Here is a 24,442-nt window from a genome sequence, read left to right as displayed (position 1 = left end):
CTGAGCCTCTGCTTCTGACCTTTCAAAGGTAAATTAACTCCAGAGCTGGCTGCCCCCACGAGGGAGCTGGCAGGAGCAACGTTTCAGGGATCCCCTCCTCCCAGCTCAGGGGAGGTCACAGCTCAAAAGCTCAAAGCCACCTTTCTCGACCCCTTCAGAGGGGATCATGGCTCCAGCCTTAGGGAGCCAAAGACCTGTGGCCACCCCACCCCCAGTGAGCCCAGAAAAGTGAGGCCGAACTTTGTACCTTGTCCCCAACTTTGTAGCTGGGAGGCGTGGGCATGCGGATGTTGGTGATGTCCACTGAGGGGGCATCCTCCTGGGGGGGAGTCGCCAGGATCTTCTTCTTGCTCTGGATCAGGCTGTAGATTTCCTGGATGGTCTGCTCAGCCATGTTTTTGGGTAGGGGCTTCCCATGCCAAGACTCCTTATCTTCTGCCTCTGCAGGTACAACACAGGAGGGCAGAGGCCAGGTAAGAAGGAAGCTCCCTGATGGGCCAGGAAGATGCTCCAGGGTCAAATCCTGGCTCAGCCATGCTGACCACTGAGTCGCTATCTGAGCACCTCACCTAAACTTGCTGAGCCTCAGTCTCCTCATTTACAGTAATGACAACCTAACCCTGCAGGGTTGTGGGGAAGATACAAGGATAAGGCCTGGCATGCAGGAGCCATTCTGCATAAGTTCCAACTTGGCTTTCCTATCCCTCAAGGCTGCCTCCCCCACCTCTCACAGCTTTTAACCAGTAGCCATCGAGTCGGTTCCAAGTCGTGGTGGCCCCATGTGTGTCAGAGTAGAACCGTGTCCCATAGGGCTTTCAATGGTTGATTTTTGGGAAGCAGATCTCAGGTCTTTCTTCTGAGGCAACTCTGGGTAGACTGAAACCCCCAACCTTTCAGTTAGCAGGTGGGTGCACTAACCATTTGTACCATCCAGGAGCTCCCTTAGACTACAAAGTACAGCCACTTTGACCACGCCCTGCCTATAAATGCACAGACAGTCCTGTCTGCAAGGAGCAGGTGCACCCTGAAGGCAGGGAACACAGAATTTCCTGCTCCCGCTTCCCTAGAGCCCAATGAGGCAGACAAGGCCAGGTGTGGCCCCAGGCACCAGGAACAGGACCAGTGGTCTCTGACCCTAGGAACTCCTCCAACCCTACTCCAGTCACCCCTGGCCTAGTCCCAAGGAGGGGGTGAGAAGGGAGGCTTGTGCACAGACCCATAATTCCTCGGCCCTTGAAGGTCTTGGCGATGATGGCTGTCGGCTGGTGCTTGGCCTGCCCAAAGGCTTTACACAGCTCCTCCACGCTGTGTCCGTCCACGATGATGGCGTGCCAGCTAGGGACAGATCGGGGGAGTGGCACTGTGAAGGCACGACAGAAGGAGCAACGCCCAGGTGCCAGGGGACCCCGAGGAACGTCCCAGGATAGATCTGATGTGGCACCTGAGGGTTTGCCCTTGCTCAGCCCCACAGCTGTGATCCGGCCAAGAGCTGGAGGAGTGAGGAAGCCTAAAATGCCTCTGTTTTCAATTTGGGTTTTCTTTTCTTTTCATATTATTCTGCTTCCTCCCATTTGCCTTTGAATGGGTTTTCCTCCTTTCCTAAGGAATTCCTGGCTTAATTCCTAAGCTTAGTTCCTTTATTGTTTCTGTTACTCCTGATCTATTAATTTCCTATTGAAAGCTGTTTTGGGGGCGATGCACTGGGTTTGGGATCTGCCTGCTGTTATAATCTTGATTAATTTTTCGGCCCAATTTTTATTTAGGGAGCACATCTGGATCCCTCCATAGATGCTGGGCATGGTGCTGAAAACATTTGCAAAATGAGTCAGATGTTATCAAACACATGGGAGGAGAGGGCAGTCTCTCTGTTTAAAGGGATCCTTTTTGGAACTGTTCTTGGAATACTAATATTAAAAAAAATGGCTACTATGTACTGAGTGCTAACCCTGTGCTGAGCACTATACATACACTGACCCATCACAGCTCCAGGAGGGGGGCTGTTATTGCCCCATTTTACAGACAAGTAAACTGAAGCACTGATGTTCAACTAACTTGCCCAAGGTGGTAGAGCTAGTAAGTGGTAGAGCCAGAGCTTACCTTAGGGAACCTGGCTCTATAGCTACAGGGCTCTGAACATAGGCCCCAGGAGCACTGTCAGGGTTATACTCCAAGTTTCCAGCCCAAGGTGGTCCTAGGGAGGTCCTTGAGGTACTTGTGCTTCAGTTTCCTTATCTGTCCAAAAGAATATTCCCTCCCTTCATCCTCCCCCTTTATAAGGTCAGTCAGAGATAACAAACCACTATGTGATCAGTCTGGTGTAATCGCAGGCATCAATTCAATCACAAAGGGTGACATTCTGACACCTACCCAGGCTGACCTCTATTTTGTAACGTGTGACTCAGAATTCACAATCATTATTCATGACCCAAGAGGAAGTCTGGGAACCCTACATCCCATTTTATAGGACAGCCTGTTCCTCCTCCCCAGGCTGGCTGGGGCCAGGTACAAGAGGTGGCTACGCTACGGCTGATATTTAAATCTCTTAGTAACTACATGTACCTTCTTAGTCTCACTGGGTGAGTCAATAGTCTATAAATTGATAACCACACCTGTGCAGCCTCCTCCTTCCTCCCCCAGGAACAAAGTGAGGATACATGAGATAGCGTATGCAGAAGCTCTAAGAAGTACCATGCCACACAGCCACAGTTTGCCCAAATAAAGAAGCTCACTTAAAACTGGACCTCAGTCCACAATTCCATGATGGTGGCCTGAGCTACCACTGTAAGTACAAATGGCCAAAGCTTGAAATAGTGAGTCAAAGTGTCTGGGCGACTTTCTGGAGATGGGGCCTAACCTCTGGCTTCAGCTCGCGAGTGTGCAAAGCTTCTATCAGGAACGACTTTCCAGGTGTGATCCCACTCACCCTCAGCCTCGTACATACCCGAAGGACTCGCAGCGCTTCTGGTAGACATCCACCTGGTGCTGCAGTGGGGTCGGTTCGCTCTGGCCCAGGCGGTTGATATCAAGGATGGCGACAAGGTTATCTAGCTTGTAGATGGCCGCAAAGGCCATGGCCTCCCACACGGAGCCCTCTGCCAGCTCCCCATCTCCCAGCAAGCAGTAGACGCGGTAGCTGCGGACAGGGAGGGCAGGGTCTGAGGCTGGTCCCTCTCACCTGGACCCACCATGCCCCCAGGCCCAACTGTCCTAAGGAGTCTGCTCCTTGGGCAAGAGGGGCGGCCACACAAAGATGTGAAGGACAGATAGCATTTACCCGGAAGGGGCAGCAGTGTCTTCAAGTACCTGGCACCCTTCCCAAGTCCACAACTCCATAGGAAATGGCTGCAAAGGAAGCTATGAGGAACTCAAGAAACACTGACTTCTGAGAAACAGCTCTAAGAGAGCAGGAATCTGGTCAGTTAAGAAAAATGAGAGAGTAGTTAGAGCAAGAGGAAAACGAGGAAAGAGTGGGAGAATGCGCCTGAGCCACGCCCGCTGCGAAGGTGGAACCACTTCTCTCCCCGGCTTCCCCCAAACCAGGAACCGGAAATGTCGGGGCAGCCCTGGGGACTCACTGGCTGAGCCAGAGGGACAGGGAGACTTTGGAGGCCATGCCCCACTTTTGCTTGGAGGAGCTGGGCAGGGAGGGCAGAGGCCATCATGCCTGCCAGACAGCAACCTAGAGCAGGAGGCTTCCAGGTGGGAGGACAAGCACTAATGGGGAATGTCAAGGCCGAGATCTTCGGGGGCAACCAGGTGCCTCACAAATGGGCTCTCCCCAAGGCTCCAAGGCTGGCTCCTGTCCCTAAGACTGGAGCTGGGCCTGGCCCTTCCTCCACCCCAGGGTCCTTCTTCTCCCATAGATCAAAGGCAAAGATGATCTTCTCAAAGGCAGTGCAAGGTGGTCAAAACAACTGAACTCAGGCCAAATTACCCAGTAAGCAGAACCTGGAGTTCCTGGGTGATGCAAACAGTTAATGCATTTGGCTGCTAACTAAAAGGCTGGAGGTTCAAGTCCACCCAGAGGCGCCTCCTAGAGGAAGAAAGTCCTGGCAATCTACTTCCGAAAAATGAGCCATTGAAGACTCTGTGGAGCACAGTTCTAATCTGACGTACACACAAGGTTGCCCTGAGTTCAAGCTGACTCAAGGCAACTTTTTTTGTTGTTCAAACAGAGCCTTCCCTGGCCCCGGAGGGGGTGGAGCAGAGTGGGGGAGCTAGAGCAGGGAGCCCAGTTCAGGGACTGAGCCCAGGCCTAAGGCATGTGAGGAATGGGTGTGGCTGAGCGGCAGCAGGCATAGAATTAACCCCACTCACTGGGCCGCCTAGGGGCTCTGGCAGGGCTGACACCAGGCCCTGGGCTTACCTCTCCTCGAGCTGTTATTCCAAACACACAGATGAGGAAACAGGCTCAGAAAGGTCAAGGGGCCTGGCTGAGGTTACACTGTTAGGGAGGGCTGAGCTGGGACTCATCAAGCCTGACTGTCCAGCCCAGACTCTGTCCACCCACTGCTCTGTGTAGGAAGGCATGCAGGGTGAGGAGCAGGCAGGCCTAGGCCACACTCCTTTCCCCTGCCTGGTGTCCAGCTGTTTGGCCCCAGGGAGGGAGGCTGGTGCCCAGATGCACTCAAAGGGGGCACAGCTGCCCCCCTACTGCTACAGGAAAATGCCCTTGACCTAGGTACAGTCTCAGCAGTCTGACCTCCAGGTCCCCTTGTAGCAAGGCAGCAGGAGGAAGAGGCTGGAAACAGACAGCCACATGCTGCCAGCATGACTCAGCACTTTCACCAGCCACCAGGCCTGCGTGAGACAGGCTCCCTGCCTCCTTTGTGCCCGGTGCCTTCCCTTCTGGGGCCTCCAGCAGGCCAGGCCAGAGGTCCAGGATGCCTGGCCAGGAGAAGGCCACAGGACCCACTCTCCACAGAGGCCCTATCAGACCCAGGATTATTGGAAACTGGGTCCTGTCCCCACATTTATCTCCTTTCTCCCGTGCAGGGTGCAAAAGAGCCTATGCAGGGGCTCTGGTCTAGGGTAGCAGCTCCCCAAAATGACCACCCTGATGAGGCTGAGCCAGAGAAGCCTGCAGGGAATGCAACTTCCCCCAGAAAGATTCTGGGGAAACAGACTGCCTTCCCAACCCCACACCCACTTCCAGGGAAGTGAGGCTGGCCTGAGTCCAGAGTGCAGTCTCAGCATAGCCTCCAGCTTCGAGGCCTGGTGGCCAACAGGCTCAGGTCAGGAGGGCATCCTGGGGGTCCTGAGGAATGCCCTAAACCAGGGAAGAAATTATGAACAGGAAGAGGACCTCCCAACAGAAGCCTGGGCTAACCTTCAGGCTCTGTATTGCCTGAAGCTGTTAGATCTTATGCTGGGGAGCCTGCAAATAAACGCCCACAGCCAAGAAGAGAAAAACTAGTTGCCGCTGAGTCGATTCCCATGTGTGTCAGGGTAGAACTGTGCTCCGTAGAGTTTTCAATGGCTGATTTTTCAGCAGATCAGGGCTTTTCTTCCAAGGTGCCTCTGGATGGACTCAAGCCTCCAACCTTTCAGTTAGCAGCTGAGTGTGTTAACAGTTTGCATCAGCCAGGTACTCTCCAGGTGAAGAGAAAACCAAAAAACCTGTTACTGTCGAGTCGATTCTGATTCCTAACGACCCTATAGGGCAGAATAGAACTACCCCATAGGGTTTCCAAGGAGTGCCTGGTGGACTGAAACTGCTGACCTTTTTTTTTTTCTTTTTTTAATTTTTATTGTGCTTTAAGTGAAAGTTTACAAACCAAGTCAGTCTCTCAGACAAAAACTTACATATACCTTGCTATATGCTCTCCCTCTAATGAGGCAGCACACTCCTTCCCTCTACTCTCCATTTTCACGAACTGCGGACCTTTTCATTAGCAGCCGTAGCTCTTAACCACTATGCCACCAGGGTTTCCAGGTGAAGAGAAGGGACCCTAAACAGAGGGTTGTCTGTTGCAGAGCTGTTTGGAAACCACCTAAATGCCCAACATCAGAGGACTGGCTAAATGCATTACCAAAAAAAAAAAAAAAAAAATCCCATTGCCATCGGGTCCATTCCAACTCACAGCAACCCTATAGGACAGAGTAGAACTGCCCCATAGGGTCTCCAAGGAGCGGCTGATGGATCCCAACTGCTGACCTTTTGGTTAGCAGCCTGAGTTCTTAACCACTGTGCCACTAGGGCTCCAAATGGGTTACAGCGTGTCCATAATGTTATGTAATCATTAAAAACAGTTCTCGACAGTTATCATGAGACAAATGCTCATGACACAATGTCTAGATTTCTTTAAGAATATAATATTGCGACTACAGGTTTGTAAATTTTTTTTTCTCCATGTTAAACATGAAGGAAATATAATACATTGTGAGTGAGGCTTACTGCTGGAGGGAGGTTAGGAATAAGGAAAAGGTTCATTTCTTTTTGGTATTTTTCCATAGTTTTCAAATGAGTAGGTATTATGTGGAAACCCTGGTGGCGCAGTGTTTAAGTGCTACAGCTAACCAAAAGGTTGGCAGTTTGAACCCACCAGGTGCTTGCTCCCTGGAAACCCTGTGGGGCAGTTCTACTCTGTCCTGTAGGGTCGCTATGAGTCAGAGCTGACTCAATGGCAATGGAATGGGTTTTTGGTTATTATGTAATTTGAAAAAAAATTATTTAAAAAGAAAAGTGAAAGGGAGCCGGCTCAGTATAAGTGACCTGGTCAGTGGCTGGAAGCAATGGTGACTTGGGCCCGGGTCTGCTCTATCAGAGAACCACCTCTGGGCACCTGGCTCAGCCTGATAATCCCCTTGATGCCCCCCCCCCACACCCACCCTGGCCCCAAGCCACCCTGGGTGCTGGGAACCTGGCTAAACCCCTTCTCCTTACACTGCCTTGTTCTATTATGTTCAGGTCAGGAAGTGACCCTTCATAGGAATTACTTCAAGCAACTGTAGGAAATGATTAACTCCCATCTCTGGTTTTGTGTCAAACAAAATGCTCTTCAACACATATCCCATTCTTTGTGATTTTCTCTCTTCACTTCACGGTGAATCACTTTTGGGTGTGGCCGAGCCTGCTCCAAAGCTCAGCCAGGGACTAAGCAATCATTGATGCTGCTAGGTGAGGCTGGCCTGGGCGGGTCTGGAAGGGCCTCACAGCCCCAGCCTACCTCCTCAAAGGTGTCCCAGGAGTGCCGGCACACAGTGGGTGCTGTGGTATGGCACCGAGTCAGGCTCCTTTCTCCCTGAAGCCACCTATACTCGGAGGACCCAGTCACCTCCACATTCCCACTCACCTTCCAGCCCCAGGACAGCCCTGGCTGTGGCCCTTCTCCCGCCAGTGGGGCCCCACAGGAGACTACAGGGCAGTGGGGAAGCTGCTCACTGCTGGGAGGGAGCTGGGCTGCTGCGCCCGTGAGGTGTCCGTCATGCCACTTTGTGGGCCTGGCTCCAAAGGCCCTCCAACTCTAGGAAGCTTCCTGCCCTCAGGGTGCCCTGAGCCTCCCGTGCCCCCCTCAGGCCCTCACAGAGCAGCCAAACACGGCTCTGCATGCATGGCTTGGATTCAAATCCCACCCCAACCACTAAAGATGATCCAGGCCAGCATCTTACTGCCCCCAAGTCTTGTCTGTAACAGGGATCTACCCGTCGCACAGGAGCTTGTGAACGTGAAACCCGATAAAGCGTGTGAGTACAGGATCTGACCCCCAAACTACAGAGGAATGGCCTACTGTGCCCCCATCTGCAGACTGCTATAAAAACCCAAAACCAAACCCATTGCCTTTGAGTTGATCCTGACTCATAGTGACCCTAGAGGACAGGGCAGAATTGCCCCATAGGGTTTCCAAGGAGCGGCTGGTGGATTCAAACTACCGACCCTTCGGTTGGCAGGCAAGCTCTTAACCATTGTGCCACCAGGGCTCCAAATTTCTATGAAATATTATTTGTAAACTCTGGAAACTAAGCGGTTTTCTAAACATCATGTGACTCTCTCCCTCCACCAAAACAAAACAAAAAAAACCTGTCTGTAGGTCAATCCGGCTGCTGTGGACAATCTCGTGGCTGACATCTGCCCCAGGAGGCTTCTCCTACAAGCAGACCACCTGGTGCAGGAGCAGTGAACATCTCTGGCCCAGCAGCTCGGCCACCCTCTGCAGGTTCAGTCTTTTGAATACTCATTTCTTTCCTGTGGTTCAGGGATGTCCCAAATCCTCTAAAACACATAACCTTCACTTTCACAAGATAAGGGCTTGGGCCAAGATAGGGCTGGCACCTAGTCAAGCATGACGGGGAGGGCCCTGAGACTTCCGAGGACCAGGCACTGGGCTCAGGAACAACACAGGGACTCTGGCCGGATAGCACAGTTAAGCATGGGCTCTGGGGCACGCCCGGCCCTGCCAGCTGCTATCAAGGGACCTGGGCAAGCCTTAACTCCTCTGCACGTGTTTCCTCATCTGGAAAAGGGGCCTATCCTGGATCTAGCCTCAGTGGGTCTCTGTGAGGACAAAGCAGGCCACACGTGCCTGTTCCTCAGCCTGGGCCAAGCGACAGGAGGTACCTGGGGTCGTAGTTAAGGCTGGGCCACTGGGGACTTCTCTCAAAACTATGCATGGTGGGTGTGGGGATGGGGTGTTACCTGGCTTTGTCGAAGTATTTGCCAGTGTAGGCCATTCCGCAGGCAGCCCCAAGGCCCTGGCCCAGGGAGCCAGTGGCCACATCGGTGAAAGCTTGTTTCTGTCACAACAGAGGGCCATAGTTACTCACGGGGAGTGGCGTGTTGTCCCACTCCCGCTCCCACCCCGGGATCCTGGCCTCACCAGACACAGCAGCCAGACCCCCATAGACCCGGGGTACAGGCTCTGGGGGTCGTGAGCCCCTGCAGAAGGTGCCTACCCCAGGGTGGCCTCTGCCCAGAATATGACTTCTCATTCTCATACCACAGCTATAGTGGGTTCAAATCCCAGCTGTGCCCACTTGCGAGCTGTGTGACCTCAGGCTGGGACTTGAACTCCTCTGAGCCTCAGTTTCCTCATCTGAAAATAGAGCCCACATTGCCCACCTTACAGAGTGGCTGGGAGAAATCAGGACAAAACTGATGTAAAACATTTGGCCCCAGGGGGTGCTCATGCTGGGGGGGAAGGGACGGTTTTCATTGTAACCCAGAACTCTGAACATTTGCAGTGACATCAGCTGCCACCCCGAGGAGCAAACGGATCCCCTCCCTGGGGTGTCACTGGGATCCTGCTGTGACCCCCCCATATTGATTCCTCAACGAGCCCCTCCTCCTGAGCTTGTCTAGGTGGCCAGGGTGGCCCAGTGGGAAGGGAAGCTGGGTAGCTGGTGCTTGAGGAGAGGCCCTTCCTGAAGTCAACCCAGAGCACCCTTGTCTGGGGCCTTGAAAGGCCTCGTCCTTCAGCACCAGCTCAAGGTAAATTCAACGTGCCCTGAAAACACTTCTCCCCTTCCTCACCTTCACACCCTCCTCTGCCTTTCAACACCTTCAGCTTCTGAGCAGGCCTACCCCATGCCTTAGGAAATAGGAAGTAGAGACAGAGCCCGTGACGCCCCCGGTGGGGTGCACTCACCGGGACGGGGTGTCCATCCAGGTCTGAGGTGATTTTCCGCAGGTTTAGCAGCTCTGCCTCGGGCAGGAAGCCAGCCTCAGCCCAGACCGCGTACAGGATGGGCGCTGCATGGCCCTGCAGAGCAGATGGTGGCAGGGTAGGGGGTCAGACGGGAGCTGATGCTGTTCCGGCTGCACACCGAAACCCAGGTCCCGGCAGAGCTGGCTGGCCAGGGTATCTGGTGTCAGGAAGCAAGTGAGGCCTCTTGGTTTTCAGGCCAAAGTTCCCACAGCCAAGGCCGGCAGCCCTAGGACAGCTGCAGGGGGTGCACAGCTGGGACACTGGACAAGGCCAAATGCTAGCCGGCAGCCGGCCACCCTAATCCACGGCTTCTGGCATGTGAAGGACTTGGACAGGCTTCTGAGCTTTAACGCCTGCCCGGAGAGACCAGAGGCCACAGAGCCAGGCCTTGGTACAGGTGGATTTCAGGGGTGCCAGGAGGCCCCGCAACATGGTTTGTGGCTGGGATTCTCACTCAGAAGGGGTTTACAGGGTGTCACCCCCCTCCCTGAACCCTGCCTCAGTGCACCACCACACCTGAGGGAAGGAAGCCATGGCCTCAGGATGTTGGCACAACCCAGTAAGATGCATGTGGAAAGCCACAAAGCTGTAACCCAGCCCTGGATTCGGGTCCTGGCTGTAAACCCCAAGGATGGACGGAACATGCAGTCAGTCATTTCCGCTGCCCACAGCCCATCCTCTGGGTTAATGCACCTGGGCTCAAGGACAAGAAACCCATTACTGCAGTCATGCAGTCGTCCACTCGGGCTAAGCTAATCAGCTGTGCCAGCACAGCACGGGAGGGAGGGGCTAGGAAGGGTGGGCCGGGGCTGGGGACTCTCCTCAGAGGTCACTCACTACCAGCCCCTTCTCACGGTTCCAGGGCCACAGTAAAGGGCAGTGGTGGCGGGCAGGCTGGGCTCTTACCTTGGAGAGCACGAAGCGGTCGTTGTTGGGGTTCCGGGGGTCCTGGGCCTTGTAACGCATGGTGTGGAAAAAGAGGACAGCCATGATCTCGGCGGCACTGCAGCATGATGTGGGGTGGCTGTGGTCCAGGAGAGAAGACAGACACATGTGTCACAGCCCTGCACCCTGGCCCACAGCGCTCACCCCAGACCGTGCACAGGGACCTGTGGGTGCAGGTCCCAGGAAGCCACACAGGCCTGGCTTATTGGAACCACACACTCCTCCTGCCTGAGAGGGGGCAGAGGGTGTCCAGGAGGCCACTGCTGGTGGCTTGGGGTCTGGGCCAGCTGGTAGGTACCAGCGACTGTCACACTCTCCTAGGGACCACCAGCCCAGAGCCTCAGAGTCATGGGAACAGAAACATTCTGGGGCTAGTCTAGGGTAAGAAAGGAGGGGCCCAGGAAAGACAACACAGCAGAGCCAGCCTGAGGGCACGGAAGCTCCCTAGACAGCCCAAGGTTGGGGGTGGTTGGAGTCCAGTTCCCACCTCAGGGCTCCTAGGAGTCTAAAGACTCAGAACCATGGGAAAGGACTAGGGGTGATTAGGTCTCTATGACAATGAGCTACATCCCAGTGGGACTGCCCAGAGTTCTGTCCACTTGTGAGTGGCACCCCAGGGGTACCAGGCCTTGGGGTCCATGGGGCAGGGTGTAAGGAATGGAGGCTCATCACCAGAGCCTCCCAGGAGCCTCAGTACAGGGGTTTGCAGTCTGAAACACTGGGCTTTGGTCTTCACAACAGCATCACTGGCTACTTGGTAGCCTTTCTAATGGGCATTTCGAGGGCTGGTGTAGCAGCTAGGAAACGTGCTTTTGTGCAGAATTTAAACAGCAAAGTACACAATCCCACCTTCTACAAAGGCTACAACCATGTAAAAATAAAAATCTCTTCTGCCTGTAGACAAGGGCTGAGGTGGGGCCAACCAGAGCAAGGGCCTGCCCCTCCACCTGGAGGGGTGGGGCTGAGGGGCTCCCCTCTTCCTAGCCTCTTGTTCTAATAATCAATTAGCTGTTTGAATGGCTACCGGGCAAAGGAACTAACAACAGAAAATGCAAGAATTAAACCTTAGAGATGATACAAGTTCAGATCTCTTAGGATCTACTTAGGGAATTAATGCAGCCCCCAGAAATGGGGGCCAGAGTTTGGGGTTCCTGCTGGGGCATGCTGTAATTCCTGGCTAACTCAAAGCCTTCTGGTCCACACAGTTTTGTCAAGATGTCAGCCCTGGGGCACATGCCTCCTGGCCTCCTGTCCACGCAGCTGCGCTCAGGCCTGTGATGCTGCTGACCCTGCTCTTCTTGAGGCCCTTCACCCTGAAACATGCCCAATGCTAAACCCAAGATCACATGCAACATCTGCCGTTCACAGGCGCCACCCTCCCACATCCAGTCGGCGTCCCCACCAGGTTAGGGGTGAGTCACTCCCAGTGCAGACTTGTTAGTAGAGAAATCCAGAGAACTGTCCATGCTGGTTTAGTACCCACATTCTCGGCACACTGTCACCTCATACTTAACCATTTCTACGAGCTCCTGGTCATGAGGAAAAGACACTATACCTGAAAGAGGGAGGTGAGGAAACGTAAACAAGAACGCTTTTTCTGACTGGTGGGACCCCAAACCCTGGTCCCCAGTGCCAAGCTTCAGTCAACACCTCCTGCCCTTCCTGCCTCTGAGGGCAGCCCTATCCCCTTGTTGTAAGGAAGACGGGGGGATGTGGGTGCACACTGGGCATGCTCCAAGGAGAAGGGAGGACAGGAGATGGGGCTCCACCTGTCCCCTTCACCTGAAGACCCCAGGGTGACATTCCCACTGGGAAGGGTCTCTGCAGGAATGGTATGATGGCACAAGTGGCTTTTATAAGTGCCAGTAGGCCCAAGCAGAGTGGACCTGGGGGAAGAGAAAAAGTTACCCATGGAGAGAGACCACAAGTTGAAAGTAGTAGAAATTAACCCCTCCTTGTTTAGGCCCACAAAGGGTGGGCCTGCAATGTGTTATTTCCTCCAAGGGTGTGTCAGCTATGCTCCTGGCACTGTCTCCATGCCCGAGAAAGACACACAAAATAAGGGACTCTTGGGAGCCATGTGCCCACTGTACTCCACCCCAGGTGGGAGAGAAGCGTCAGGGTTGGCCCTCTGCAAAGTGTCCTGGGGTGGGGATACGGGGATGTGCCACTCATGAGCCATGTGGCCTGAGCAAGGCTCAGCGTCTTCATTTGTAAATGGAGTTCTGGGTAGGGGCACCTGGGAACCCAGTGAGATAATGCATGTGAAGTGCCCGGGCCACCATGAACCACTATCATCCGCCACAACTCAGTGCCTCCAACGTATTTGCAGGCCCAGGCCGGGACCATGACCCCCTCACTGGCCACAGGGCAGATGAGAAAGAAGAGCTGAGATCAGGCTCTACAAAATGCAAAGTGCTGAGCACACAGGACACAGTTATTTTGGGGCCGAAAGTGTACTGAGCCTGTAGCCTCAGGGCCTGAGCTTTTCCTACAACCTCAGCCTGTCCTGGGTCTGACAACTGCAGGTAGAGGCCCCACCCCTCGGTGCTGTACAACACACCTGTCACCCACTGGAAGCAAGCAGGCTTGTTCCACTTTGCCTGAGGCGGGGCTACAGAGGATCTTATCCTACCACCCCTCACTGACCTTGTCACTGCAAACACAGTGCCCTGTTTTAACCAAGTTCATTCCTTCTTTCAGCCAGTTTTGATTTCTCAAGCTTCTACTACATGCCAGACTCTGAGATGCACTGTGGCTCAGCGGTTAAGAGCATGGCTGCTAACCAAGAGGTCGGCAGTTCGAATTCACCAGCAGCTCCTTGGAAACCCTATGGGTCAGTTCTACTCTGTTCTATAGGGTTGCTCTGAGTCAGAAATGACTCTATGGCAGCGGGTTCAGTGCCGACAAGTAGATTTGAGAGGCTGTTCGAAAACCCTGCGTTGGCCTTAATGGCCACTACGGTTAACTTTTTTTTTTAGTTCAATCTATGAAGCTGGTGCTGCAAGTTTAGAGGTAGGCCCAACTACCCTCCCTTCCCACTTGGAAGGACACACATTCTTCCAGATGTTTCCTTGCAGGTGGGCTTCTGATTCTTCCTTTAGCACTCACTCTGCCTCCTCACAGGCTTCCCTGTAGAAAAGGCCAGAGAAGATCCCTCACCTTCTGGCTGTGCTCCTTAAGAGAAGACGGACGTAAGCTTCCGCTAACACAGTGCCCCCCCTCCCTCTCACCATACACACACTGTGGGGCTAAATCACAAGCAGCCCCACAACTGTGCAGTCAACCAATAAATGAACAAACCAGGGAGGTAAAGCAACTATGACAGCCTCGCTGAGGCAGACCTCAACGCTTAAAGATGCAAAAGAAGAAAAAAAAAATTTGTTATCGGGAAGAAATAAGTACCCTAAGAAGAAAGCTGAAAACCAATAGCTAAGGTCCAACTTGAAAAGAAGATAACAAAGAACAGAAACCTATGAAATAGGAGCGACATATACAGTAAAAAGAATCAAAGCCAATAGCTATAAAATAGCAAACTTGTGAGAAAAGCAATAAAAAAATGGAAAGGAGATTCCATTTGAATCTGCACTGGAGATTCAAAAGAATATGCTGAACAACCAGATGCAAATAAATATGAAAACAGAAAAATTTCTGGGAAAGGTAATTTACCAAAACTGACTCAAGAAGAAATAGAAAACTTCACAATGCAAATTTCCCTAAGACCTAACAACTCTACTGGTAAGAACATACCCAGAGAAACATATATGCATAGTTTAGGAAACATACACAGGATTGTCCCTTAAAATGTCTGTAACAGCACGACTGGGAAACTACCAGGTGTCTATTAACAGAATAGTTTAACCGCAACATACGTGTATAGTGGAATATCACACAGTAATGACTGAGTGAACTATACTTCACAGATCCAACATCAATATCATCTTACAAATGGGTGTGAAAAAACCACACTGCAGAAGAATTTGTGTAGCCAAGAAGGCCAAACATATTGCTTATGAATATATAAAAATATCAAACTATATCAACAGAATGATAACACAAAATTCAGAGTGTAGTTCCTCCTAGGGGAGGGGTACAGAAGGGAGCTTCTAAAGTACTGGTAACTTCCTGGTTCTTAAGCTTATAATAATATATATTATATTATAAACAATGAACCTGTATATACCTACCACCCAGCTAAAGAACCAGGAAGTTACCAGTATTTTTTATATATTATATTTGGAAACCCTGGCGGCATAGTGGCTAAGTGCTATGGCTGCTAACCAAAGGGTCTGCAGTTTGAATCCATCAGGCGCTCCTTGGAAACTCTGTGGGGCAGTTCTACTCTGTCCTATAGGGTCGCTATGAGTCAGAATTGACTCGATGGCAATGGGTTTGGTTTTATATATTTATATTATACATACATATTTATATACACACACATACACATTTAATACTCAAGAGAAACTCCTAGGATTTCAAGGTAGAAGTGAACCTCAGAAGCAGTCCTTGTTCTTCCTGTTCCCTGAAATGCCCAAGCTGGCTCCTGCCTGGAAAGGACCTCTAACTCCAGATCTTGGCTGGTTTCTTCAAGTCTCTGCCCTCACGTCACCTCCTCCGAGAAGCGCTCCTTGACTACACAATCTAAAATACCTCTCCTTTCCCAAATTCACACCCGCCACCACCCAACACTATGTGGTTATGCACTACCCGTTTAGCCTACTACAACCCAAGCTCCCAGAGGGCAGGGACTTTGAGTCCTTTCACTATTGTGTCCTCAGGCCTCAGCAGCGCTGGGCATCAACTGAGTGCACAAATGATTAAATGATGCAACCTTGGGGAAATGACCTCTCTGCGTGCCTCAGTTTCCTCACTGTAAAATGGAGATAATAATAAAAGCTAACTGACTGAGGCAGTGTGTGTGCGTGAAGAGCCTGGCAGGGTGTATAACAAACAGTAGTTGCTCAGTCAATATTAGCTCTTATTAGTATCAGGGATTGAGTCTAACCTTTTCCTCATTTTGACGATGGGACCACTAAAACCCATAGAGGGCAAATGACTTGCCCAAGGTCACACAACCTGTCAACAGCAACAACTTTAATAACTTGTTTTAAAAGGAGGAAAAAGTGCTAAGAGAGCCCCAGACAGGAAGCTCTCCAGGTGTCCACACTGCCCTGCCCAGATCAAAAGATTACATGCAGGCCATGAATGTAACCAACTTCTGAGCAAGGAGCCCCAGCAGTGTGCACCCCGGTCAGCCAGACCCATATGCTGGTGGAATCACCCCGGCTCCCCTAATCCCACCCTACTCTAAATGGACCCTGGGGGTGGGGGGTGGGATGCAGAGAGCTGCACCTCATTCCCAGCTTCAAGAAACATCGAACATCAACCTTGCAGAGGTCACCCGGGCAAAGAACCAAGTCCTTCCAGGGCAGCCGGGTGCCTTCACACTGAGTTGGGAAACACCCTGCTGTTGGGGCAATCTCAACCGGCTTCACTCTTGCCTCAGTCCGGGCCAGGCTGGGGCGGGAGCTAGGGACCCAGGCAGCCTGAATGGAGAAGCAGGTCCCTGGCAGCCGTTCTCTGTCCAGAGAGGGCAGAGACTGAAGGGCCTGGGCCATGCTGTGGCTGCCTGAGCACTCAGCTGAAGCCTCCACGAATGCCAGAGCTGGGACGCAGGAAGGGGGCCCACACCTCCAGCCACTTCAAGGTCTCACAGACACTAGGATGGGACTCCAGAGCCTGGACACTCAGCTCCCCCAGCCCTACTCCTGAGGGAGCCAGTTTGAAAATCACCTATCTACGAACCTCTTCTTTAAAGATGGGGAAACTGAGGCCCTGGAAAGGGAAGAGTCTCAATGACAAGGCTGCAGCTGCTCCAAGCAGAGCCAGGGTTAGATTCCTGGTCTCCCTGTGCCCACTAGCCAGGTCTGGATGAAACCCATCAGCAATCCCCAAAGCAGAGCTGTGGGTTACAGGAGACCACCCTCCCGTGGTCTGGAAGCACTGCATGGGTACCAAGTTGCCCAGGGATTTGGATGGCATCCTCAGATGACACTTGGGACCATTTGGATAACGTCATAGTCTAGCCCTAGTAAGTGAGAACTGAGAACTCTTCACCATCCAGGCCACTCTAACAAGGCCACTGGGTCTCATTTTTCATTTCCAGCATGAGCTGGATCACTGCCACTGTCCCTCAGCACGTGGAAGGAGATGGCCCAGGGGAGCTCTGGCCACTGTGGGTGCTGCCTCAACAAAGAGCCCTTTGTGAAGGCTTGCCCCTCCACCTCCAGGCCCAGCTTTCCTGACAGAGGCCAGTGTCCTCATGCTGGGGAGGACACGTTACTTGCCAGGGGGACAGGGATGGGATAGCTATCAAGAAATTGGAACTTCTGAATCCAGAAACCTACAGCCTGGGTTCTGACTCATAGAATGTCCAGCCTCAGTGGGTGACTATCAGAAGATGTGATCAAAGCCAGCCTGATACAGGGCTTCTTAAAAAATGCTTGACCCGAGGGGTACCCAGATTGGTCCAGGGCCTTGGGACTCAGCTTTCACTCAAGGGAATGGAACTCCCACTGCAATGAGGGAACACCAAAAAACCAAACCAAACAGACTCATAGCGACCCCATGTGTGCAGAGTAGAACTGCTCCATAGGGTTTTCATGGCTGTGACCTTTTGGAAGCAGATCACCAGGTCTGTCTTTCGAGGCATCTCTAGGTGGGTTCAAACTGCCAACCGTTTGGTTAGTAGTTGAGTACTTAACTGTCTGCACCACCCAGGTACTCAGTGAGGGAATAAAAACCAAAAGCCAAACTTACTGCCACTGAGTTGATTCCAACTTATTGCAATGCTATAGGGTGGAGTAAAACTGCCCCATGAGTCAGAACCGTTAATGGTTTTTTTTTTTAATAGGGTTTCCAAGGCTGTAAATCTTTAGGAAAGCGGTCTGCCACATCTTTCTTCCAGGGAGCAGCTAGTGGGTTCAAACTGCCAACCTTTTGGTTAGCAGCCAAGTGCTTAACTACTGCACCACCAATAAACCAATAGTGGGCCTCAAAATAAGCATCCTGGGGACCAGAAAACTGACCTTATGTCAACTCTCCCTTTATTATTTTTCGTGTACACACATACACTCTTAGCACACACCTTTCACAACTTCTCTTGCGACAGGGATTACATAGCAATGTTACTTCCTTCTGAAAAATAAGTTTTCTTCAAGTATTTCTTTCCTGCATCTTTTACACACATATTCACAAACACACAGGAAACACTGTATTTTAGACAAGCTTTTTTCTTTCTGCAAATGGATACTTTTTGAGTTCAGTGAGTTCCTCCATACGGTGTTACAATGTAATCAAGGTTGCAACTCTCAGCAAACACACACAGGATCTTTTCTGGGTGGAAATAGGAATTCAACTACCTAATGAAGACCTAAGGGACCCATCTGACCCCCTTGGGAATCTGCCTATAATTGTACATGTCATTTCATTTCTCCCAAAATTCCCCTTTCCAATTTTTTCCCCATTCTCCATGGTCTGATGCAAATGCCACCTCACCCACTTACCCGAGATGACATCTCCGTAATAATTTGAGCCCCACAGTGGGCAGTATGGATCAGTCATCAATTGTCAGCTTGGGAAAGTCACTTAACACACTAGTCTCAGTTTCCTCATCTATAAAGTGGGAATACAATGGAATCTCTCTCAGAGTTACTCCAAGAATACATGGGACAATATTAGCAATAAAGGATGCTCTGTGTCACATGAGGAACACCTACTGACCTGCTCAGCCACCCTGTCATTGTATGCAGGTCTTATCTTACTCTACAAGATCCTCAGACATATTTAACACTAATTGGCTAACTGCTGTCTTTCCAGCTAGACTTTCCGGGGCCTGGCTTGACACCTCACAGTACACAGCAGGGCTCAATAAGGCCCTGCTGGGTGAATGGCCCTGAAATGACCACAGGAACACCAAATGAGCAGTACCAGTGCAATATAGGGTATGTGGACCTACTGTGTGCCTTAGGAGTGAGCCAGGCAGTGGGTACCCAACACAGTGGGTAAACCAACCAAAAACCAAACCCAGTGCCATCGAGTCGATTCCGACTCATAGTGACCCTATAGAACAGAGTAGAGCTGTCCCATAGAGTTTCCAAGGAGCACCTGGTGGATTTGAACTGCCGACCCTTTGGTTAGCAGCCATAGCACTTAACCACTACACCACCAGGTTTCCACACAGTAGGTAGGACTGATACAAACCCAAGAGAGATAATAGGCCCAAAGTGTGCATAGGGTGGGGTAGGAGAGAAATGGCCTCTAGCCGGGTGGGATCTAGTCCTTTCTAAGTGTATCTTAATGGCACCAAGGATGGATGTGTACCCACCATGCAGGGCAAAAGAGATTTACTTCTTAATAACACAACCTGTATGAAATTAGCCAGAAGCCAAAGTCTTGTCTTTGTTCCAAACACACAGTTCTGCTCTGAAGGTCCTTAGAAACCTGATCAAATCACCCTAACCACCCCCTCACCCCAACAGTCCTCAAAATGATTGTATGAACCCATCACCAAGGTCACATACAGAGCCCCGGGGAGGGGGGGGCACCTGAATCCTCACCAACACTTCAGTGGCAGATGCTCTTACTGTCCCTATTTCACAGAGGAGGATACGGACTTTGAAGCAACTCATGGCTGACACTCTCAACTACCTACTGGACACCTCCAGCTGTGCAGTGGGCCTCTGCTATTATCACTGTCACTGTTACCGGCCATCTATGCAAGAGGCTCCTCAGGGTCAGCAACAGCCTTTCTCCACCTTCTGAGTCAAGAAGTCTGGGAGGGGTGGTGAGGCTCTTGAGGATGGGCACCCTACCTTGGAGAAAGTGCACCTGCGGCTGGCCCTGCACCCAGGACTTCGTTCCCACCCGAGGCCCTGGAACTGGTCTTCCTAGCCTTCCAGGTCTCACCTCCTTCTTGCTCCTCCCTCACCCTGCCCTGCCCCGCCCCGCCCCAGTTCTGATCCCAGACCTCCCCTTCATACAGGGCGCAAGGGTTCTGCAACCACGTGGCCGCCTTCTCCACTCTGCTCACCCCTCCTGACACCTCCCCTGCTCCGAATTCGGACCCCAGCCCAGGGGTGATGGCAAGCTGAAGTGGTAAAAGGGAAGGGTTAGCTTGAAGTGGGGTGTAGGCCCGGCTGCGGTATCCGCTCCCCACCTATGAGCCCAGAGTCCTTGGGAGATGGGGGTTAAAAAAGGGGATCCTTAGCTAGGATGCCTGGGTTCAAATCCCAGCTCTCGCTATGTGTCCTTGGGCAACTGACTTAAACTCTGAGCCTCAGTTTACCCATCTGTAAGGCGGAGGAACCCTGGGGGCACAGTGGTTAAGCGCTCGGCTGCTAACCGAAAGGTTGATGGTTCGACCCCACCAGCCTTCTCCGCAGGAGAAGGATGTGGCAGTCTGCTTCCCTAAAGATTTACAGCCTTGGAAACCCTATGGGGAAGTTCTACCCTGTCCTTACAGGGTGGCTATGAGTCGGAATCTACTATACCGCAACAGGCTTGGTTTTTTTTTTTAAGTCGGAACGTTACCAGTGGCGCCTGCACAAGGTTGTGAGGCAGCCGAAGAGAGCGTACATGGAGAGCACACGGCAAAGGGCCTGGTTCTCAGTGGGTGCGCAATAATGGTGGCCTTCCCGGCATGGTCGGAGAGGGGGCTTTGCGAACGACTAGCCCAGCCTTTCGCGCCACAGTGCAGCCAGTAACCGGAGTCTAGCCAGAGGCAAAGCCGGCCTGAGTCGCCCAGAGGCCCGCACGCCAAGCCGCAGGCAGTCGGGGCGGGAAAGGGCGGCGCAGCGGAAGGGACCCTGCGAGGCGCGCGCACCGGGTGGCGCTGAGGCCCGCGCCTCCGCCATCTGACCGCGCCCCCGGCCGCCTTCCTCATGGCCGCATCGTGCGGCGCGACACCCGGCCGGCGCAAACGGCTCCTCCAGCCCTGCCTGAGCCCCGCCCGTGCCGGGCGCCCCCTCCCCGGCCCCCGCGCTCCGACTCACCCCGAGCCCGCCGCCGTGGTGGCCTGGATGGAGCTGATACGCAGTCGGTTGGCCGTATCCTTCAGGGCCTGCAGCTTCTGCTGGTCGGGCTTGTGGTAACCCTCCATAGTGCGGCCGGGCGAGGAGGATGGATGGTTGGGGAGGACGAGGACGCGGAGAGGCGGCGGCGGCTCGGGCAGCGACCGGCAGCGGCTGGGGCCGGGAGCCGCGCTCGGGCGCGTTAAGAGCCCCGGGGCCCGCCCATGGGGGCGGGGCGGGGCGGGGCGGGGCGGAGTGGGGCGGGGCGCCGGGATCACCCCAGGCCACTCTGCAGCCGCCGGCCCCGCCCCGCCGCCCGCCCCGTGTCCCGGGGCGCTGCCACTGCACTGACTTGGGCGGGGAGGAAGGGGAACCGAGGCCCTGGAGGCTGAGGCCGACTCTAGCCACTCATTTAATCTCTCCCTGACTTTTACTGCCAGCTATGGCATGCCAGATTCGTGTGTGCCAGGCTTGGGGTGCCCGGCCAGGTCCTATGCTTGGGTTTCCGGTGTGTCAGGCCATTCGCTTCGGGTATTAGCCGCACACACTATTAATAACAATAATAATTCTAGGCTCCATGCTTGGCTCTGAGTCTGACTGTTGACTGGCATCTTCACTATTGACCATGCTCCTTCTTCAGCATTACCCTGGGTGGACTTGAGAAGGGAGGCTTCATTGTTAATCCCATTTCACAGATGAACAAACTGAGGCTTGGTGAGGTGGGTGATAGGTCAGGGAGCTCCAAGAGAGTGTAGGGCTTTAGGGGCCTATAAGGAAGATGGGGGATTATGGAAATGGGAATAATTAGTAGCAGCAAGGATAATACTAGCTAATGTTAACTGAGAAATTATTAGGGGCAGCCCCTCCACACATTATTAGAGCCTAGAAACACTGGGGTTTTTTCCAGGTTTATAGCGACAGAAGCACCCACTTCCTCTGTTAGCAGACCCTATAGCCCCCCAGGGGGGTGAGGCTGTCCAGAGGAGGGAAGGCACCACCTCACTGAATCCCCCCACCACACACATACACGCCCTGTGAGGCCTATACCATTAAAACACGCATTTTACAAAAGAGGAAGCTCCATTTTACCAAGGAGAGAGAAAAGCAGGTCCTTCAAACTGGGGGCTGAGCAGGGGCCTGAATCAGGTCAGGCTGATGCTAGGCCCTGAGAGAGCCAGGGGAGGCACCAGGCCTGCCTGTGTCCCTCTGTGTCCCCATATAGGCCACACTCGGAACTCCTCGTGTGGGATAATGGACTGAATGTGGGTGAGTCTCCCACCTTACTCCCAGGCGGGAGTTGACTCAGAAGAACGCAGAGTCAGGACAGGCTGCTCCTCAGCTGGTCCGACTGCCAGACCCCTTGGCATGGCATCACACGGCACCAGCTCCTGTGGCCCAGCCTGCAGAAGCCTGTGCACCTGAGGACCATCCCATTGGCATCTGGCTGGTAAGGGCTGTGGGCTTGGATTGGAGTGAGGTGGCCCAGAGTACGCCACCTTCAGAGGCCTGGTAGGCCTCTTGCCACCTCTGCCCTCAGGCCGCTTTCAGCCTGGTAAGAGGGGACACACCTTTTGGGGAGCCTTGTGACAGCTCTGTGCCTCCCAAATCTGTGGCTTAGTTCAATGGTTTCCTATTCCAAGCCTCAGTTTCCCCATCTGTTTAATAGGACCAATCCTTGCCATCCTTGCCTACCCTGGTCTCTGATGGTGGTACAGGACTCACCATGGCTTCAGAGACCCAGCAGTGATGGAAAGAAAAATGCCCCCCCACACACACCATGGGGCCCTACAGACCCCAAGAGCAGCTTCTTCTCATCCTGGGGTTCCAGGTGAATGGGGCCATTTCATCCAGGGTTTCAGCCATGTTTGGGGAGCTCTTGACCTTTCCCCATCGGCTTTGGAACCGGAATCCTGACCTGGCTAAAGGTGTTGCCAACATCCTGTTCATCTAGGGTAGCCCCCCTCTTCCCCAGGTCCTGGGTCTTCATTAGGCCATATATACCTCATAAATCAACATGGCGCTTGACAGGGAGACATTCTGTCTTGCTGGTCACAACTTCCTGCCTGGCCTCCTGCTGCCATCTTGAGCTCCTGTCCCCCATCCTCTCAGTCTCTTGGTCACACGCCCCATGGGTCCCAGAGAGAACTGGCATTGCTCCCAGCTTAGCGCCTCCCGCCCCCCTGCCCCCCCTGCCCCCTCCCAGCCGCCGTATCTCCATTTACCCTTAGAATAAAATCCAGACTCCTCCATGGCTTACACCCTCTGCCTCCCCCGACCTCTCTCCCATTGGCCTGCACTCACCCCACCACTCCATTCCAACCACACTGGCCTCCTTGCTGTCCCTAAGAAACACTGAGCTCACTCCTACCTAGAGGCCTTTGCACCTGCTGTTCCCTCAGCTGGCAAAGCCACCCTCCCAGCTCCTCACAGGCCTTGTTCTAGAGCACCTCCTTCCCATCTACAGCCCTCCCCTCCTGTCTGTATGACCTCTGTCAGCTCCGCCACCACAGGGATGCATCCTCGTGTCCACGGCTGTACCCTCAGGGCCTACGACTCTGTCTTGGACACAGTAGGCACACAGTAAATGCCAGTGGAATGAAAGCGTGGAAGTTGATTGGTTCGAGGTCACGCAGTCAGCAAGTGCCAGAACTGCACTCGAGAGATGTCATCGAGGAGGCCTCAGCGGATGGAATCTGGCTACCCAGGCCACGTCCTCCATCCCTGCCCTTCTTAGGAGTTGGGAGAAAAAGGTGCCATGTTGGAGGGGAGGAAGTGGCATAGTCATCATGCTGCCACCATCAGGTACCAGCAAAAGCCACAGAACCACACAACTGGAATGAGAGCAGCCCCCAGGACCCACACAGCGCCAGCGAAGAAGGCCACACTTCATGGAGCCAGGACAGTGCAAGTCATCACTTGCAATTCCCCCCACAGCTGGCTCCCTGGGGATCTCCAGGGCCACCAAAAGGGACTTAAGGGAAAAGCGGGTATGCTGAGGGGGAGACATGAACCTATTATTGTTATTGGGGTGGCAAATAGCTTTTGGTTGCTGTGACAGTGCCGATGGATTGAAATGGCTGCTTGGAGTAGAATGTGGAGCCGCAGAATTCTGAGGTTGCACCCAGGCTGAGCAGGAAATGCCAGGACTGATCAGCATGGGCAACTGGCACAGGAGACTGGCAGTGTGGTGTGCATTTCCCACATCTGCTGGGTGCTGCAGGGATCCAGAGATGGCCACATGCAAGGCTTTCGGAACCATCTGAGAGGGAGAGAGAGAGGGAGACACGGCTCTCTCATGCAGTTTCTTGTGTGCCCTGACCTGGTATGTGCAGGCTAGCATAACATGGCTCCTTCTTGCCCTTCCAGAAAAGCCTGTGCTTTGGCTAAGGCGCAGGGCAGAGCCAAGGCCCAGCTCCTTCCACTGCTCAGCCTTGGGCACCTGGCCTGTTGCCGGACACAAGAACCCAGGCTCTCACAGCAAAGGCCTCCATAGTTCCCCTCAAACAGGAACACCATGGCTGGAGATGATACCGACGGAAGCTCCACCTGGACACATGTCTGTGATGGCAGAGGGCAGGGGCTGGAGGGGGCCTGAGAGGTGGCTTGGGGATGTGTACACAGCCTAGTGTGCAATCATTTTCCCTGGTCAGGGTGAAGACTGCACCTCCTGAGAAATGGGTTTGTGCCAGGGTATATTGATATGGGAACAGAGCTTGCAGGCAAAAGTAGTCCCTTAATGGTCCCGACAACCAAACATGACTGTCCTCTAGCTGACTAGGTCAC

General features: G+C 53.2%; 1 protein-coding gene across 1 annotated transcript in view; it reads right to left on the bottom strand.

The window, feature by feature from the left end:
- TKT (transketolase) overlaps positions 1 to 20,846 on the bottom strand; it is a 29,922-nt gene extending 9,076 nt beyond the window's left edge. The window contains exons 1-7 of the mRNA XM_064274387.1: positions 20,642 to 20,846; positions 10,551 to 10,668; positions 9,585 to 9,698; positions 8,636 to 8,733; positions 2,942 to 3,133; positions 1,217 to 1,335; positions 248 to 441 (exon numbers count right to left, since the gene is read on the bottom strand). Coding sequence (XP_064130457.1) covers positions 248 to 441; positions 1,217 to 1,335; positions 2,942 to 3,133; positions 8,636 to 8,733; positions 9,585 to 9,698; positions 10,551 to 10,668; positions 20,642 to 20,748 — 942 coding nt within the window. The 5' untranslated portion in view covers positions 20,749 to 20,846. The remainder of the gene's footprint in view (positions 1 to 247; positions 442 to 1,216; positions 1,336 to 2,941; positions 3,134 to 8,635; positions 8,734 to 9,584; positions 9,699 to 10,550; positions 10,669 to 20,641) is intronic.
- Between the last annotated feature and the right edge of the window lie 3,596 nt (positions 20,847 to 24,442).

This window comes from Loxodonta africana, chromosome 22, assembly GCF_030014295.1.
Source record: "Loxodonta africana isolate mLoxAfr1 chromosome 22, mLoxAfr1.hap2, whole genome shotgun sequence".
NCBI lineage: Eukaryota > Metazoa > Chordata > Mammalia > Proboscidea > Elephantidae > Loxodonta > Loxodonta africana.
Note: the sequence above shows the minus strand (reverse complement) of the source record. Positions and strands in the feature narration are given on the sequence as shown.